This window comes from Talpa occidentalis, unplaced genomic scaffold, assembly GCF_014898055.3.
Source record: "Talpa occidentalis isolate TD23 unplaced genomic scaffold, MPIMG_talOcc4v2.1 talOcc4.4, whole genome shotgun sequence".
NCBI classification, from domain to species: Eukaryota; Metazoa; Chordata; class Mammalia; order Eulipotyphla; family Talpidae; genus Talpa; species Talpa occidentalis.
Genome location: NW_023604295.1, coordinates 60,005,893 through 60,019,523, shown reverse-complemented (window position 1 = coordinate 60,019,523; position 13,631 = coordinate 60,005,893). Strand labels below are relative to the sequence as shown.

Below are 13,631 nucleotides of genomic sequence, written 5' to 3'. Positions count from 1 at the left end.
TATTCAATAAAAATTTATTAAAGAAACAATATAATCTCTCCATCAGTATCTGAGCCAAAATTATATGTAACTATCCCCATAAAAATCTCTGCAAAAAACTCAAATCATTTCAGTTATATGATACTTCAGAAATTCTAAATGATCAATATTGAAAGGGGATTCAAAAACTGAAAATTCAGGGCCTCCCCAGTTGAACACTGGGCTAAGCTGCCCACAGCCTCTGCAGCGGCAGTTCGATCCCTGGTGAGGGTCCCACATGGCGCGCAGACCTCTCCTGCCGCGCCCCCCTGCTCCCCTCAGCAGTGTCCTCTGTCTGTCTGCCTGTTCTGTTCCCCGTTCTGGCTCTGGTGAATTTTCTCACCCTCCCGCGCTTCTGACTGTATCCAGTGCTGGTATAAATAAATAAATAAATCTTTAAAAAAAAAAAAAAAAAACCTCATTTTTTTTTTTTTTTTATAGAGGCATGCTTTATTTATTTATTTATTTGTTTGTTTGTTTTACTTATACATGCACTGGGTACAGTCAGAAGCACGGGAGGGTGAGAGAATTCACCAGAGCCAGAGTGGGGAGCAGAGCAGGCAGAAGGAGCGAAGCACACTGCTGAGGGGAGCAGCGGGCGGCAGGAGAGGTCTGCGCACCATGTGGGACCCTCCTCTGGTGGCTGGGGAGCAGCCGGGGATCGAACCGGCGTCTCGGGCGCGGGCAGCTTCGCAACCCAGCGCTCAACCGCTGCGCCACCGGGGAGGCCCTAAAAAGAAAACTCATTTAAAAAACAAACAAACAAAAAAAAAAAAAAAGCAAAAACTGAAAATTCAATCCTGTCTTATAAAAATTATAATGTGTAAATAGAGTATTTGGGTTTCTCATGAATTATTATTTAAACTCTGTGTTCTGAAGAGGTTACTATACTCTAGAAATTTGGTTCTACCTTACCTTCTACCTTTGTGTCTTCTTGGTATTCCTATTTTGGGATATATTTGATTTTTTAAAATTATCTTACAAATGAAACTTTTTTTTTTCATCTTGGTATTCATTTCTCATGGACTAGTAATTTTTATGATAACAGAGTTGGAATGTGGTCATGTAGAGGAAGGTTGTGTATTGTCCTCATGACTTTCTCCTACCTAACACAGAATCTATTGTGGAATTCCATTCCCACTTTCACTGATTATGACATAATTTACAATATAGTTTATGTACCAAACTTCTTTGTTGTATGTGGCTTTATAATATCCTCTGTCATCTATTAGAGTGAACAACTTTTAGAAACAAAAGACATTGTGTCAATAAACATGGAAATATCTAGTTCATTTTTGGGTTTTGTTTCTTCAGACTTGTGCCCTTCAGGTGTATTGTATATACTTTTTTGATGTGTAGGGTATTACCTTTAACCCCACTTGATGTGAGATGGCAATTTGTTGCAGAGTTTTAAACACCTTCAGTAGGAAAATATTTTAATAAATAAGAAGCCTCTGCAAATAACTAAAGGAAAAAAAAAACACCCTATTCTATAGGGTAAGAAGTTCGTCAAAATTTATTTCTGTGGAATTAGTAGCAAAAACCTAAATGTAGTTATGCTTACTATTCTTTGCAGATGGAATGTTTTAATGGATTATTGCTACACGACCCCGTCAGGGAACCCAAATGATGATATCCGGTATGATCTCTTCCTTAGGTAGGTGTACTATCTCATGTTGATAGCAAAGTCTCAGTTGAAAATACAAGAGATGGAAAATTTATTGAGATGAAAAAATTATTGAGATAAACTTTGATAGCTTTTAAATTTAAAGTTTTATGTTTGAACTTTTAGTCCTTGTAAAACTGAAAGTATATACAAGTCAAGAACAGATTTCAACATGAAATGCTGAATAAGATTGTTGCTGAATGAGAGTGGCAAGCAAGTTAGGTCCAACAAAGATGTTTTATTCATGTTTAGGACATATGAGAATATTTCACTGTCTTAGGAAAAGCATGGCTACAATATTATTGCCAATAGTAAAAAAAAAGCAATGGTGAGTACTATTTATCTGAAACTAGAAGGAATCATATGTCAAAAGGAGAGTTAAAATTTAAGTGATTGTCTGGATAATTTAGATACTCAGGATTTTTTTTTCATTTATAAGTATTTAATATGAAAGTATAATATAGCCTACCCCTCCTTTTTTATCAGAGCCAATAACTTCAACTTTATTTACCAATAGACAGTGATAGACTGAATGTAGTCTACATTTGGGGAAAGGGAACATTGATCAAAAAACTTTGAATCGTCCAGTTCCCTTTCAGCATTTTATCTGACAGCAATACAGACTTGAGAGTATAAGCAATGGTTTCTAATCATGATTATAAATGCAGTTGGCTCAGATCACTGCTGTTTATTGACACATGATGGGAGTAATATGACGGGAAACCAAAAGAATATGTCTTATTTGCTAACCAAGGTTAAGGTGATGTCCGGAGGCTATGGTTAAACTGACACTCTCATATCCTATTGCGGGAAGTAGTAATTTAGACATCATTTTTGGGAAAAAAACATCAGTATGTATCAAAACTTTGGAAGATTTTATATTCTTTGATTTTACATATGTAAGTATATATAAATTGAGAAACATATCCTAAAATATGTTTAACTTCCTGGTTTATCAGTGATACTTAAAATAGTAAAATATTGGAATAAACTGAGTGTAATGTGAAATGGTTAGGTGAATTATGTAGAACCAGTAAGTTGAAAATTCACATAGGCATTTTAGTCTTATACAGTTACTTAAAAAAATAGGTGGGGGGAATGGCTTGTTTCATAGTGTCTCTTCCCTTTATATCTTCTTGGTATTTTATCCTTGGAAAATATGGTTCTTTAAAATTTAAATGTATTAAAATATGAACTGAAAAAAAAAACAATTATATGTATAGAAACTAATTTATATAATAAATGGTAGAAAAGATTAAGGGAATACATAAAATGCAATGGTACATGGCACATTGTAAACTTGTGGATTATTTGCCTTAATTTTTTTCTTATTTTCCAAATATTCTATAATGATATAATTCTTTGATAACTGGAATACAGTGATCAGCCCTTTCTAGTATGACTGTAGTGAGAGTTTAGTTCTGAACCTTTTCAGTTTTCTTATTTAAACACTATAGAGTTAAATGGATAACTAAGCCAAATATTTATTTCAGTGAAATTAAGAGGAAAAGAAAGTCTAGAAATTTCAAAATATATGAACTATATATTGATAGCTATTTATAACAATAACAGAAACAAATCACCACTTGGAAATTTAAAACTCTTAAATAACACTCAGGTAAGAAAAAGGAAATGTAGACCAATAGAGAAAAAGTAAGTTCTTTAAAAAGAAACAAAAACAAATAGACAATAACATGTTAATCTAATTAAGAAAAAGAGATGAGAAATCCACAAAATACAAAAAAAAGAAGAACATGGCCCTAGCAAATATTATAATTATTTAAAGTTCTAAAATTGGTAAAGGAATGTGATATTTTTTAAGATTAAACACAAAAAAATTTAGAATATAAGTTGAGAAATATATCCAACACAAGTGGAGATTTACTACATAATACAATAGATGCCATAAATCAGTGGAATAAACAGAGGTTATTAAAAATAGTACTTGACAATGGATAATCATTAAAAAAATAAAACACTGGATCTCTACTTCATTCAGTACATCATAATAATCTTTAAATAGGGGGCCTCCCTAGTAGCGCAAAGGGTTAAGATGCAACCTATGAAGCTGTCCGCAGCTACTGCAGCAGGAATTCAATCTCCGGCCAGGGAGAAACCCACATGGTGCAGCAGTCCTCTCCTGATTTGCCCACTGCTCCCCTCAGTGGTGTATTTCAGTCAATCTGCCTGTTCTGTTCCCCACTCTGTTCCTGGTGAATCCTCTCACCCCCACACCTCTGGCCTGTACCCCAGTCTTGTATGCATAAATAAATAAATCTTTAAAAAAAATAATCTTTAAATAGATCATTGATTTCAATGTAAAACTACAGCTTTAAAAGTGGTGGGAGAAAACATGCAAAATACCTTTATCACTTTGAAGAAAGGAAAATTTGTCTTTAGTTCAAATATTAGAAGTCATAAAATAAATACTGAAAATTTATCCTAGTAAAAATAAAACTACACTCATACCCATACAGACACACACACCCTAGAGATTTCCAAAGCCAAACAGCAAAGTAAAACTAATTGCAAGTTGTAAATTATGTAAGGAGTCACTCTTCCTAATATATAAAGTAGTTATAGGAATCAAAGAAGAAAAAGAACTAGAAAACAGTAAAAATCGAGCAAATGACAAAAAAGTTCAGATAAAGAAATACAGTGACTCCTATGTAAGTGAAAAAATGCACATATTCATTCTCACCAAGAAAAAGCCAAATTAAAATTACATGGTGATAGTTTATTTTCCTGTCAAATAAGGAATAGTCCAAAATTTTACCCATACATTTTATTGATATAATCCTGGGGTAAATAGGTTTTTGTCATATATTACCGGGGTACAAAATGTAACAATATTTATAGAAAACAGTATAGCAAAATCTATTGAATTATCTATAGACATATCATAAAGGTAATCCTGCTCATGTTCAAAATGATATATGTAAGGCTATGATTATTACATATTGAAAATACTGATTTAAGTTGAATATTCAAAATTATTACTTATTCAAAATAGTCAAAACAATGAAAGTATATGCAAATAAGGAACTGGTTAAATTAATACTGGCACACGTACATAGCAGAATACTATATAACTGTGAAAAAATGACAAGGCCCTCTAAATATCCATAGGAAAAAATCTCTAAGATGCATTGTTGAATTTTAAAAAGGCATGCTACAAAACAATGTAGATTGTGTTCTATCATTTGTTTAAGAAGGGGAGAATTATATGAATATATTGTTTCTGCTTCTACTTGCATATGCCTTGGAAGCAAGCAATATCAAGAGAGATCACCTCGTTAAGTAGAATGCACCTGTGCAGATATGGAATAGTATGGGCAAAGACAAAGATGGGAGGGAGAGTTTTCATTATACGTGTTTTTATACAGTTTGGATTTTTGAACTATATGAAACAATAATCCCTCTAAAATTAGACAGTAATATTTTAATCAGAAACTAATCTGTTTAACTTTTATGTTCTAGGTCACTCACTGTATCTGTTGAGTTAACTTATATTCTTACTAAATGTCTATAACATGGCATGATTTTGTTAGCTCTTAATGTAATGGTGTAATATGTAGAAATTAATTTACAAGTCCCACTGGGATGGTACTTTTCAGTAATATCCAGTTTTCATGTTCACTGCAATGTAGCTGTGACAAAGATCCTCAGACGACCGTCATTGAAAATGGCAAAAGCCAGCACGGCCGATTCTCCTTTGAAGTGTTCCGATTTGTGAAGCACAAGAATCAGAAAATGTCCACGGTCTTCCTACACTGTGTTACCAAGCTCTGCAGAGCTGATGACTGCCCCTTCCTTATGCCAGTAAGTTTTTAGCAACTTTATTTTTAATTGTTGAACTGATCTAAGCTGGAAGATTATCAAGTTTAGGAGCTGATTTCTACATAGAAAGAGGATGTGCATCAGGTCAAAGCGTTTAGCACAGCATTTATTCATTTGTCCAGTAAAAATCTGTTGAATGCCTGCCTTGTGCCAGGCAAACTGGGAATACAGAGATGAACTCTGCATAAATTCTGAATTCAATTCAGTCCTTAGGATTGTGAGATAGTCATAGAAGTAAACAAGACAAAAATGTTACGGTGCAAAGGCAGTTATGTATGTAGATTGTAGCAGGAGGTAATATTCATCACTGTGAGAGAGATGGGGTAGCAGAGGTTGGGAGGATTGGTGGAAGAGATGAATCTTGGTTGTGACTTTGAAAATGGGTGAATCCCAAAGGGACAAAACCAACATGTGAGTGAGAGACACTTGATGTCAAAGGGTGCTCAAAGTCACAGACAGAATAGAGTAATCTGTCCTTCCGTGAGGCTGTGGAAGAGAGTAGAGATGTTGGAGAGCCTGGGGAGGAGGGAGAGATGTTATTAGGAAGGTGGATTGGGACCAGATAACCCAGGAATCTCTTGCATTAAAAGTTAGAAGCTATAAAAGGTGTGGATTCAAATTCAGACAGTCATAATTAAAATATAGATCCATTTAACACTGAATTAAAAAAATCTGTTTTGGCAGATTGCCTGGGGTCACATCGATGATAAGCTGAGAGAAATGCAGACATTTTTAAAATTTGAAATAGCTTTAATATGTTTAGATTTATGCTCACATTCTTGCATTTCTTCACCATCACTGATGACTAAACCCAACTAGCTATATCCGGTGGAGCTAAATGGAGAGTCCACGTTCCCTTGGCTCTGTGCTGACTAACATTTCAGGGAAACATTTATTAAAGGCTTGAGAGAAATAAAAGTGAAAAAGTTTGATAAACACAGCTCTTTTTCAGGAAAGCCAGTGGAGTTATGTAAATTAATGAGGCAATGCACAAATACGAGAGGAAATAAGAAATGTGGCCCAAACCAAGATAACGGAACACTGTTGCAGTTATATGCAAAGTAATTAAATAAATGCACAGAAGTAAATGAATAAAATTAAACATGTGGTATCTCTTGCAAAAGAATCTGCTTTCTAAATGGCCATAAAGAAATGGTTTTATGCTGGTGTGGAATTTCATTTGTTTTCATTAACACCTCAGATTTGTGGCAACAGAGAAAGGAGAGATGTCGGGAGGAGGACAACGTGGAGCCCCCAGAGCACATCTGGAAACGCAGTCCTGTCTGCGGGTCCCATCATTACTCGGAGTGGTAAGATTGTTCCTTCTTTTGTGTGCAGTAATAGAGGCTCCCCAACTGATTCCTTGCATGGCATCTAAGGGGAGCTCAAAGTGGTTCCTAAACAGCCCTAATTAACTGTGAGACAAGATAAACTGCTCAACAACTTCAATTTCACCGGTAGTTTCCTGTTTTCTCTCAACTCACACACAAAGGGCAATGTTGTCTTTACCACATTCCCTATCACACTCCCTCCCTGAAGCAGACAGATACACACACACACACACGCACACGCACGCACATGCACACGCACACATGCACACACGCACACACACACAATAGCACCACCACCCCCCCGACCCCCCTCTCCCCCCCCGCCCCGAATGTTTCATTTGCCCCTCAAGGCCTACTCTACCCTCCTTTCCCTGATCTCTGCTCCCGAGGAAGAAACTATGTGAGCTGTGTCCTCTGGTTTCTTGGACACATGGTTTCTGGTTGGGTTTGGCCAGCTGGTGACTCTGTCAGAGGCTGGGGTGCAGTCCTCATTGATCCGGCCAGACACCTTTCTCTATTAAACTCTCTCTGAATTCTGGAAACCCCCCTTTAACCCATAGCTCACGTAACTTGATTTTCTCTTGTGAATTCCCTACATCTTGAGTACCATTTGTTTCCTCCCAGGATCCTGAAATGTTACAAACCACCATCTAATGCATACATTCATGCTTATGAATCCAATGGACACAAATATTCATATACACATATTACCAGGTGTACAAAAATTGGTGCATGTGCACACACATACACACACATTCTCCAAGGGGATATTGTTTTATGTTCTGGTAACCAAGAGATAACCAGAATCAGCTGAATAAAGAGACATGCAGTGTATTCAACACAAACTAAAGTCAGAGAAACCAGTTCTAGTTCCAGCTTTTGTCCTAACAAGTGATATGACTTGAGGTTTTATATCACTTCTCTAGGCAAATGTTTCTTCATTTTTTTTCAAAAGAGGGGCTTGAAAATGTAGTCTTACTGACATTGAGGACTTACAGTGTATATTTTACTGTTACATAAACACAGCATAATTCTAAAATCATAAAATTACATTTTTATAATGCTGTCTAAAAATAATTGTTTCTAACACTATAGTTCTAAATCTGTCCCAAAAAGGGCAGAAGTCTGGCTTGGATTATATTATAATATTTTTTTTCCCTCCATTTCATTTTAGCAGCAAGGCTAGTACTGTGGTTCAGTTGGTATCTTAACTTTTTCTCCCATGCCTCCTACTCCACAATAAAAAGAAAGTTTTGCCTGAAATAGGTAATTAAGCAAAAAGTGGTTTTGGCTTGAAAGTCCAGACAATTGCTTTAATTATTCACTCCTCTGTGTTTGGGTAGACATAGCATTATTTAAAAACAAACTAATAGGCCTTTTAAATAATGCAGAAATTTATTAAATATGAAATTTCAAACTTAATCCTGATTCCCTGAGGGTTTGGTATGTGTTTTGAATAGTTTGAAAATGACTTGTTTATGGTTTGTGAAGGGCTCAACTCTTATCTCTATTTAATGATTAGGAATAGCTCAGAGAATTACACTGCATAGAAACTCAGCTCCTGTTGGCAATAATTAGGAATGCTTTATGTAGGTATAATTAAAATGTTTTATTTCTGTGGTGCATATCTATCTTGTCAGTTTGCTGTAAGAAGAGAACCTTAAAAAATGACTTCTCTCTGCCTATGTTGAATAGGTAGCTTTTCCTCCTTATTAACCTCCTGACCTCCTTCATACCTGGTCCACATCGAATGCAAATATTACAAATTCCAAATTTTTTTTAGCATAAGATAATTTTTATAAAGACAAAAAATTATTAAGTTCCCAAATCCTAGAAAGGATTACCAAATAAAGAGTTCCAGTGGAAAAAGTTTCTGGTTCTATGATAGCCAACCAGCTATCCAGGTAGTTTTCACTTGTACCATATCCAATCACCCATGTAACTATACTGAAACCTTGAAGAGCTAGTGCCTTTGATTACAGTGCTTTTTTTTTTTTTAAGATTTATTTATTTATTTATACAAACACTGGGTACAGTCAGAAGCACAGGAGGGTGAGAGAATTCACCAGAGCCAGAGCAGGGAACAGAACAGGCAGACTGATGAAATAAAGTGCTGAGGGGAGCAGTGGGTATGGCAGGAGAGATCTGACGCGCCATGTGGGACGGGGATCAAACCAGCTCTGCAGAGGCTTCTGCGGAGGCTGCTGCAGAGGCTGCTGCAGAGGCTGCTGCAGAGGCTGCGGGCAGCTTTGCAGCCCAGCGCTCAACCGCTGCTCCACCAGGGGAGACCTTGATTACAGTGCTTTTAATGTCATCCTTGGACTTCTCTCTTACCCATTGCAACCTATTTCCATCTCAAGGATGACATTTATCTCCAGGCACACTAGGGTTGTCTTTTAGTCACTTTGGTCTTGCCTCTCACAAAACTGCCAAAGGATCGTGTTCAGACCTTCCAGATCCCCTTCATTTCTTTCTTAATCTGTGGATTTGTTTTTTACGATTTTGATAAATAGCAGTAGAATACCAAAAATTTTATTTCAAGTTTCATAGAAGCACAGAACTAAAAAATCAGGTCCTATCAATCCACATGCAAAACCTTTGTGAGCTTTCTATCCAGTTTAATGACCAAGGGCACCCTTTTTCCTTAGTTTCACTTGAGTTTTATCTTACATAATTTAGAATTCATCTTTTCAGATCCTGTGGTTTATTATATGTAGACAAGTCCCATTTCAGGCTTGGCTTGCTCTCTTCAAAGCTCTCTGATACTTGGAATTTTTGCTTTATTTATTCATTGAACCACTCCTTTCTCCCCTAGACATCTGACTTAGGCCAAGTTAAATGAGTTGATAAACCTCCAAACTTCTGCTTTCTGCTTTAATGAAATAAAATCCATTCTGGTTATTTCTTTTTTTTTTTTTTTTAAATATTAAATTTTATTTTTATATTCCCCCATACAATTGCAAACGCCCCATTCTGACCCCAATCCTTCCCCTCCCCCCCCCCACCCCCCAAAAAGTGTCTCTGGTTCATAGTTTTTTGTTGATTTTGATTTTCACTTTCTTATATTCATTTTCCTGGTCCCTTATTTAAGTTTTCTAGATTCCTGCTATGAGTGAGACCATCCGGTATTTTTCTTTTTCTTTTTGGCTTATTTCGCTGAGCATGATCCCTTCCAGTGCCATCCATGTTGCTGCAAATTGCATGTGTTTATCTTTTTTGAATGCTGAGTAATATTCCATGGTATATATGTACCACATCTTCTTGATCCAGTCATCTATTTTTGGGCATTTGGGTTGTTTCCAAAGCTTAGCTATTGTAAACAGTGCTGCTATAAACATAGGAGTGCAGGTGCTCTTTGGAATTGATGTTTCTGTGTCCTTTGGGTAAATACCTAGGAGTGGAATTGCTGGATCATATGGAAGCTCTATGTTTAGTAGGTCCAGAAATCTCCACACAGCTCTCCATAGTGGTTGGACCAGTTTGCACTCCCACCAACAGTGCACAAGAGTTCCTTTTTCTCCACATCCTCGCCAACATTTGTTGTTGCTAGTTTTTTTAATATGTGCCATTCTCACTGGTGTGAGATGGTATCTCATGGTAGTTTTGATTTGCATTTCCCTGATGACAAGTGATGTTGAACATTTTTTCATATGTCTGTTGGCCATTTGCATTTCCTCTTCAGAGAAGTTTCTTTTTAGCTCTTCTGCCCATTTTTTGACTGGATTATTTTCTTTGTTGTTGCTGAGTCTCATCAGCTCTTTGCAGATTTTTGTGATCAGTCCTTTATCATTAGTGTTGGGTGCAAAAATGTTCTCCCAGTTGGTGGGGTTTCTCTTTGTTTTTGTTATTGTCTCTTTTGCTGTGCAGAAGCTCTTTAATTTGATGTAGTCCCAGCTGTTTATCTTTGCCTTCACTATCACTGCTTTGGGTGATGTGTCTGTAAAGATGTCTTTGATGTGCAAATCCCGTAGTGTTTCGCCTATATTTCCTTCTATGTATTTTATGGTTTCAGGTCTTATGTCTAGTTCTTTAATCCATTTTGAGTTGATTTTTGTGTATGGTGTGAGGTAGTGGTCAAGCTTCATTCTTTTGCATGTAGCGACCCAGTTTTCCCAGCACCATTTATTGAACAAACTTTCTTTGCTCCAATGCATAGTCTTTGCTCCTTTGTCAAAGATTAGTTGACCATAAATCTGTGGGTTTATTTCTGGATTTTCTATTCGATTCCATTGGTCTGTATGTCTGTTCTTGTTCCAATACCATGCAGTTTTGATGATTATGGCTTTGTAGTATAGTTTGAAGTCTGGGAGTGTGATGCCTCCATTTCCTTCTTTTTTTTTCAGTAGAGCTTTGGCTATTCGGGGTTTTTGGTGATTCCATATGAATTTCATCAATAATTGTTCTATTTCTTTGAAGAATGCCATTGAGATTTTGATTGGAATAGCATTGAATCTGTATATTGCTTTTGGTAGGATGGCCATTTTAATAATGTTTATTCTTCCAATCCATGAGCAGGGGATGTCTTTCCATTTCTTTGTGTCTTCTTCTATTTCTTTTAACAGTGTTTTATAGTTTTCTTTGTATAGGTCCTTTACCTCTTTTGTTAGATTTATTCCCAAATATTTGATTTTTTTGTTTCGATAATAAAAGGGGTGTTTTTTTGATTTCTTCTTCTTCAGATTTATTGTTTGTGTATAGGAAGGCTACTGACATTTGCGTGTTGATTTTGTATCCTGCCACTTTACTGAATTGATTGATGAGTTGAATTAGTTTTTCTGTGGAGATTTTGGGGTTCTCTATGTATATTATCATATCATCTGCAAATAGTGATAGTTTGACTTCTTCTTTTCCTATTTGGATTCCTTGGATGTCTTTCTCTTGTCTTATTGCTCTGGCTAGGACTTCCAGTATTATATTGAAAAGCAGTGGTGAGAGTGGACATCCTTGTCTTGTTCCAGATCTTAATGGAATTGCTTTCAGCTTTTCACCATTGAGAATGATACTGGCTGTTGGCTTGTCATAGATGGCCTTTATGATGTTGAGGTATGTTCCTTGTATCCCAAGAATTTCAAGGGCTTTTATCATGAATGGGTGTTGCACTTTGTCGAAAGCTTTCTCAGCATCTATTGATATTATCATATGGTTTTTATATTTCTTTTTGTTGATGTGTTGGATAACGTTGATTGATTTTCGGATGTTAAACCATCCTTGTGCCCCTGGAATGAATCCAACTTGGTCGTGGTGAATTATCTTATGGATACATTGTTGGATTCTGATAGCTAAAATTTTATTGAGGATTTTTGCATCAGTGTTCATTAGGGAGATTGGCCTATAGTTTTCCTTTTTTGTGTTGTCCTTATTCGGTTTTGGTATTAGTGTAATATTGGCTTCATAGAACGTGTTTGGTATTGTCCCTTCCTTCTCAATTTTTTGGAAGAGTTTGTGAAGGATAGGCACTAATTCGTCTCTGAATGTTTGGTAGAATTCATTTGTAAATCCATCAGGTCCTGGGCTTTGTTTTTGGGGAGGTTTTTAATTACCATTTCAATTTCGCTGCTTGTAATTGGTCTGTTTAGGTGTTCTATTTCTTCTTTATCTAGCTTTGGGTGATTGTAGAGTTGTAGGAATTTGTCCATCTCCTCTAGATTGTTGAACTTGTTTCCATATAACTGTTCATAGTAGTTACTGATTATTCTTTTGATTTCTGCTGTGTCCGTTGTGATTTCTCCTCTTTCATTTATGATTCTGTGTATTTGTGCTTTCTCCCTTTTTTCCTTTGTGAGCCTGGCTAGGGGTTTGTCTATTTTATTTATTTTTTCAAAGAACCAGCTCTTGGTTTCATTGATCTTTTGGATTGTTTTTTTAGTTTCAATTTCATTTATTTCTGCTTTGGTTTTTATTATTTCTTTTCTTCTACTGGTTCTGGGGTTTTTTTGTTGTTCTTTTTCTAGATCTTTGAGCTTCGAGATTAGGTTGTTTCTTTGAGTTCTTTCTTGTTTTTTGATGTGAGCTTCTATTGCTATATATTTTCCTCTTATTACTGCTTTTGCTGCATCCCATACATTTAGGATATTGGTGTCCTCCTTGTCATTCAATTCAAAGAATTTTTTAATTTCTTCTTTGATCTCCTCATTAGTCCAGTGGTCTTCCAGTAGTGTGGCTTTTAATCTCCATGAGGTAGGATAGTTCCTTGCCTTCTTTTTATGATTTATTTCTAGTTTGATGCCTTCGTGGTCAGAAAAGATGGTTGGTATGATTTCAATCTTGGTGTATCTGTTGATATTTGTCTTGTGCCCCAGTATGTGATCGATCCTGGAGAATGATCCGTGTGCGCTTGAGAAAAATGTGTACTCCGTTTTTTTTGGGTTTAGTGTTCTATAGATGTCTGTTAAGCCCAAATGCTCTAGGTCCTTATTTAGAGCTTTAGTTTCTTTACTTATTTTTTGTCTTGTTGATCTATCCATTGTTGATAGTGGTGTGTTGAAGTCTCCCACTACATATGTGTTTTCTCTGATGTCTGTTTTCAGAGAGGACAACAGTTGTCTGATATATTTTGGTGCTCTTTCGTTTGGTGAGTATATGTTAATGAGTGTTATTTCTTCTTGAAGTATTGTCCCCTTAATCATAATGTAGTGACCATTGGGGTCTCTTTTATTTTTTTGAGTTTGAAGTCTGTTTTATCTGATATAAGTATAGCTGTTCCTGCTTTCTTTTTTGGCCCATTTGCTTGTAGGATTGTTTTCCATCCTTTGACTTTGAGCCTATTTTTATCTTTT

At 36.1% G+C, this 13,631-nt stretch overlaps 1 protein-coding gene across 20 annotated transcripts in view; it reads left to right on the top strand.

Annotated features, from left to right (window-relative positions):
* The window catches only part of ZPLD1 (zona pellucida like domain containing 1), a 290,118-nt gene that overhangs the window by 266,817 nt on the left and 9,670 nt on the right, over nt 1-13,631 (top strand). For all 20 annotated transcript variants that reach the window (XM_054700638.1, XM_054700641.1, XM_054700645.1 and 17 more), the window contains 3 exons: nt 1,595-1,675; nt 5,335-5,506; nt 6,726-6,834. In XM_054700638.1, the coding sequence (XP_054556613.1) occupies nt 1,595-1,675; nt 5,335-5,506; nt 6,726-6,834 (362 nt within the window). The remainder of the gene's footprint in view (nt 1-1,594; nt 1,676-5,334; nt 5,507-6,725; nt 6,835-13,631) is intronic.